The sequence below is a fragment of the Galleria mellonella genome, unplaced genomic scaffold (assembly GCF_026898425.1).
Source record: "Galleria mellonella isolate WM207_F2 unplaced genomic scaffold, CSIRO_AGI_GalMel_v1 utg266, whole genome shotgun sequence".
Lineage (NCBI taxonomy): Eukaryota > Metazoa > Arthropoda > Insecta > Lepidoptera > Pyralidae > Galleria > Galleria mellonella.
In genome coordinates, this window is record NW_026442061.1 from 2,431,355 (window position 1) to 2,437,742 (window position 6,388).

The window sequence follows — 6,388 nt, forward strand, 5'->3', positions numbered from 1 at the left end:
TTATGGCAAGGAGATTTAGTGATTTAGTAAGTTCTAATATCTGCATAAATGGGCTCGAGCCGTAAGCTGTTGCGCTCACATAGCAACTATTATTTGGTGATTTGGGTATACAAGACATCTGACACAGCCAATAAAACTTACATCAACAGAAATAGAAGACATATTTTTAAAACTTCAATAGTTCTGATGAAGTATCTTCACAGAGATAAATTTAAATTAAGTCATCAATGTTGGGTTACTTATAAACATACGCCCACTTTGAATAACAATGAAACTATTTTTTCGTGACTGTACTCGTAAACCCCTAACCATTAGTATACTATTCAAATACAAGTCGAGTATACTATACTATAGCCCAAATCGGGACACGGTTCTTTTGTTTTTGGCGAATTCACTTTATGCCGTGCCATATGAAGAAAAAAAAACATCTATTCTGGATCAGACCCGCGTAGAATATTTTATGGATTATTAATAATTTACACTTCAGTTTATTAGAATTTTTATTCATATTGGTCCTTAGATTTTGCAGTCATATCAAATTGAAATGTAATTTTAGAGATAGGTTTAGAGAAATAGCGCCTCAGAATCGATCCCATTCTCTTTTCTTTCTCTTGCATAGACTGCATTCGCCAAAGCCCTTTCTCTTTCTATGATTCTGTAAAATGACATTTTTGATTTATCGCCGCTAGCTGTCAGCTTAGGCCAAAGGCTTAGGCTTAGGCTGTCAGTCGTTTTCGTTTCATTTTTGTATTTTACAAAATGTTCAATGGATTTGAATCTTTTTTTTTTTCATTAGTGATTATTTCCAATAATTAAATAAGTATTGTTAATAACAAGTGAATTCCAAAATGAATAGTGCTTTAGTGGATTTAGTACGTAATTATTTATCGTCACATTCTATGTTTGTTGACGATGACTGGATAACTGGGTAAGTTTTTTTTATTTAAAACTAGTTTATACTAAAATAATATTTAAAAAAAAAAATATTAAAATAATTCTTAATGATACGTATTGGTTACAGGTGTGTGGAATTTTTGTCAGGCAATAATTACAGTGACCAGGAGATAAAAAACTCGGCAAGAGAGCAGTGGCTGCTTAATGATTTAAAGGACATTTGCCCCGGTTGTTTGCCGCCCAATTTGAAGGATATGAAAAAAATACAATTAGATGGAAGATATGCATTACAAATTAATGCTGTTATAGACATAGGTAAAATATATGACTGCAAGTCATAGAAGAAAAATGTAACGTTTTTGTTTTTATTTACAATTTAAATGGAGAATATTATTATACTATTACCACACTGGCCAGGTGGTTTTTTTTAGGGCTCCATATTCAAAAAGCTACCTTATTTGAGATGGTGCTGACCAGGTGGTTTTTTTAGGGCTCCATATTAAACTGGTACAAAGAAGCTTCTTTATTTGAGATGGTATAACTTTGTTTATCTGTCACAGTGCTACATCACAGCAACTATTAATGCATTTTGATTTTAAATTTAGAATAGTTATTGGTTCACTTGAAATAGCAATCCAATAGCAGTAGTTTCCAGAGGTAACCGTATGGAGGTCGACCTGGTTGGGTATATTGCTAGCAATGGGATTCTCAGTCTCCATTACTAACAATCCCTTTTCCCCCATCTTAAATATTGTATACACCAAATAAAATTAAATCTTAATGTAGGTACACCAGCATACCAACAATATTTGAAACTACAAAAAGTTAACATGGAAAATATAGAAGCAACTATAAATAATGATGAGAAAATACCTAGTCATAGGTATGTGTTACATTTTCCATAAACATCTATTAGATTTGCATGTTTTTTTTTTTATATTTCATCTCATTTTCCAACTTTCAGGATGTTAAAATTATATCTGACGGATGGTGTGCAAGATATATCAGCCATAGAGTATAATCCGATGAGAAATTTGAGTTGTGATATTACACCGGGTTGTAAAATCTATGTAAAGGGTAGGTGTACATATATTATACTATCAGGAATTGCAGTTTAATTTTTTTTATACAACTTAAAATGGCAAACAAGCTGACAGCCCACCTGATGTAAAGTGGTAACCGTAAAAAATATGAAGTTTTATCATTTCAGGCCCAGTGGAATGTCGCCGCGGTGTGTTGCTATTGACAGAAAAGAACATAGAACTCCTCGGCGGCGAGGTGGACAGCATGGCTATAACCAATTCAGTGGCAGGCGTCATCACGTCCAAATTGGGTCTGGTAAATGGTAAGCATGTATACAGTTTACATCACCACCCGGATGTATTAACTTTACAAAGGTCGCAACTTGAAATCTGGGAAACACTGAAAAAATGGGTGTCAATTTATAATTTCTACTAACTCTCCACTGATAGAACACACTGATAAATAACTAACTCGTCCCCTGGTGGATTATGTACGGAAAAATTTTCATTGTTAAAAAAAGTTTGGATAAAAACGCTAATAGTTCAGAGCCATTGTGGTGACACAGTGGCTCTAACCTATTAGCGGTTTTATCAGAAATTTTTCTTCTTCTATTCAGCATATTGCTAATCTGTTCCTTTTTAAACAATAGACCAATGTACTATTTGGGGTGTCTATTTTTTTTTATTCCAGTTATGTTAAGATCTTGATCCATTGATTCAGTTCCTTGAATACCATGTCTTTTCAGTAATAAACTTATTAATTTACTTACCAGAGGGAGACTTTGTACAAAAGTCGTTTGCTTGGGCACCTTTATCCCATTTGTGTTTCTACCGTGAAGCATTTGTTTGTATGGCTGTGTTTCAGTTTGAAGGGTGGGATATGGCAGTGAATTTACAGGGTACAGAGGAATAACACCTGAGTCCTCAGGAATAGCAATGTATGGGAAGTATCATGGGCGAAACAGTATACTCTGTTATGTCCATAGTACTGCTCATGTCTATAGGCGACGGTTACCACTTTTAATCAGGTGGGTCGTCAGTTTGTTTGCCATTCAAAGTTGCATAAAAAAATTATATATACTGTAGCACATAAGGTTTAGAATTAGACATGTTTTCTAAATACATTGTTTTATTGCAAACTAAAATAACGTTTCTTTTTATAAGTACTTATAAAATATTAGGTGACGGCGTGTGGACTGTATGTTAGGATTACATATATTCCTTTCTTTATTTACCTTTATCAACAATATACCATAAATAGTTACAACACATTCTGTATGTTTTAGATACTGGACACACTACACAGAGTACCATAAGGAGTAATGCCACAAAAGTGCCTAACACAGCGTCACCTGTCAATGCAGTTAGAAACGAATTCCATCAGTCAACGTTTGATGCAGCTTCTACAGAAACGAGAACCGCTCCCCAAACCAACTTTATTGAAGACGACTTCGAAACAGATATATTATTAGCTGAAGTAGACGCACAGGTTATAGAACATTCAGGGAAAAGGCCATTGAATGGAGAAAATACTAATCCGGAGAAGAAAATAAAAATTGATTCTATACCGAATAGAAATGATGATTTTCCCGATGACAATGATATATTTTTCGATGAAGATCTAGATTACCTGAGAGATATGGAGGAGGAATTAGATGCAAGGGATAATGAGATTCAAGAAGTTAGACATAAAGGTCCTATTACTGTGTGTGCAGACCCGTTTGTTTATATAAAGCAGATAAACGAATTGAATGTAACAGAAAGGGCCGGTAGAGTTTTTCGGGTAAAGGCGCAAATTATAAAATTGTTGTCGAAACTGTCCGTCGGTAAGGAAGGCTGGAGTTTACGTTGTACCATTGTAGATGGTACAGGTTCGTTAGATGTGGACTTTGCCAGTAACGTACTGTCAGAATTAGTCGGATTCACTCCCGAGGAAATGCAATCGATTAAAAAACAAATCGCCACTAATCCTGAAATGAAAGAGAAAGCAGTTTCTGTAAGTATTATATTAGTTCTTAGTATTTTAAGCATTATAGAATAGAATAGAATAAATATTTATTGTAAGCTGTACATTACAATTTCTCGTAAGATGTTATTAATGTTTTAAAAGAAAAAATAGCCTACCAATACGTCGGGGGGGAAAGGGATTGTTAGTAATGGAGACTGAGAATCCTATTGCTAGCAATATACCCAACCAGGTCGACCTCCTCGCGGTTCTCCCTGGAAACTATCATGGTTAATTCCAGATGAATTCATCATGATGGGCTAACTGGCCAGTTAGGCCTGTTTTCATTCTCATCTATCACACTTCACTGATGCTCCGCCAGCGTATCCTGTTAGCGCAGGCGGGGTTACCATACCATTTTTATCCTTAAAAAAAACCATACATCGGGCATACAATAATTACAAAATTAATTACATAACATTAATTATTTTACAATCAGACAATAAAATCGTCAATAAAGTTGAAAACAAAATAAAGCACGTCAATCAACAGTCACAAACTAACTCATGGACACCATTATTAATGATAATTTTATATAGTAATTAAATTATTTATTATATATATATATACATATATATATATATATATATATATATATATATATATATATATATATACATATATATATATATATATATATATATACATATATATATATATATATATATATATATATATATATATATTCATATATATATCAAATTGTAAAAAGCATTTTCAAGTAGCCATTTTTTTTAATAAATTGTATGTTTTAAATTAAAATTATAATGAAGTAATCCTATCTAAATAAATCGCCGTGTGGTCCCAGCATAGAATGGACCACCTCTTCCTTAACCGTAGGTGTCATAAGAGGTGACTAAGGGAAATTAATGGTCGAGAGATAGGCAGCAGCGTTCCTATAAAAATCACCTAAAGCCTAATTACAATTGCCACGCCTGCCAAGTTTGGTAACTATTCAGCAGATAACAGTTAACGGCTGATATGATGATGATGATGATGATGATGTGCAGGTAATTACTTGATTATCACACTATTAATTAAACAGTTTTTTGGGTGTGCAATGTTTTTATATAATAAATTTTCTCCTTCTTGTGGGATAGAAGCAATAAGCGGCCATTGGATGATTAGTAAATTATAGTTACATCCTTAAATTATTTTACATTAAAGTAATAAAAAAATCATACAAAAAATATAAACTATCCCGTGACCTATGTGGCTGTGTTTCGGTTTGAAGGGTGGGATATGGCGTGAATTTACTGGGTACAGAGGAATAACACCTGAGTCCTCAGGAATGGCAACGCATGGGGGGTACCATGGGCGAAACAGTATACTCTGTTATGTCCATGGCACTACTCATGTCTATAGGCGACGGTTACCACTTTCCATCAGGTGGGCCGTCAGCTTGTTTGCCATTCTAAGTTGTATAAAACAAAAAAACACCATATTTAAGACTTTTTATTATATTTTCTTATATCAGCCGTTAACCGTCTGCTGTTGAACATAGGCCTTTTCCACAAGGTGGGGGGGGGGGGGGATTGGGTGACAACCGCAGTTAGGCTTTGGTGATATTTTAAGGGAAACTACTGCTTATCACTCGACCATTAGTCTCTATAATAAGCTATAGATAGAGAATTATAATTACACCAATACACAATATCAGTAATAATATAATATATAAAAATAAGACTTCATTTTATTACTGACTAGCGACCCGCCCCTTCGCACGGGTTGCATATTTCATCACATTAGATACCTCCATAATTATTAGTGTTCCTCTACTATATTATGCATGTATTATAATACATATGAACCTCTTGAATTACTCTATCTATTTAAAAAAACCCGCTTCAAAATCGGTTGCGTAGTTTTAAAGATTTAAGCATACATAGGGACGGACAGACAGCGACAGCGACTTTGTTTTATACTATCTAGTGATAAGAATTATTTATTCTTTTCAGGCTCTGCAAAAAGCGAAAGATACCCTTCAAGTCCTATACTGCATAATAGAGGTAACAATGCAAGAAGTGCCAAAAATCACATCATTAGTGCCATTTGAAAATTCTCATGTAGATTTGTTAATTAAAAGAATACAAGACAGTGGATTATAGTAACAGCATTTTAATTTGTATTTTTTAATCAACATTTGCAAACAAAGAAGTTTTAGGATCATAAATTCGTTTTATATATTATACATAGTTACACTCACTCCATTCTCCAATCTTTTGATTAACTTTTAGGTCACTACTTCATATGCGTTTATTTTAGAAGTAGAATCAACTAAATATGACACTTCTAGATGGCGTATCAAAAGGTAACATACACTAGTTTTTAAGTAATACGTTCCGGAGGTTTACCAGAGGGAGACTGTACAAAAGTCGATTGCTTTGGTACCTCTGTCCCATTTGTTTTAACCGCGAAGCAGTTGTGTTTGCATGGCTGTGTTTCGGTTTGAAAGGTGGGATATGGC

General features: G+C 34.0%; 1 protein-coding gene across 1 annotated transcript; it reads left to right on the forward strand.

The window, feature by feature from the left end:
• The first annotated feature begins 670 nt into the window (after positions 1 to 670).
• On the forward strand, positions 671 to 6,053 carry LOC113516053 (recQ-mediated genome instability protein 1-like). Its single transcript, XM_026900398.3, has 7 exons — positions 671 to 928; positions 1,022 to 1,209; positions 1,681 to 1,777; positions 1,859 to 1,971; positions 2,105 to 2,239; positions 3,203 to 3,912; positions 5,880 to 6,053. The coding sequence occupies exons 1-7, from the start codon at positions 849 to 851 to the stop codon at positions 6,027 to 6,029; spliced, it is 1,473 nt and encodes a 490-aa protein (XP_026756199.2). The 5' UTR covers positions 671 to 848; the 3' UTR covers positions 6,030 to 6,053.
• Positions 6,054 to 6,388: the final 335 nt, after the last annotated feature.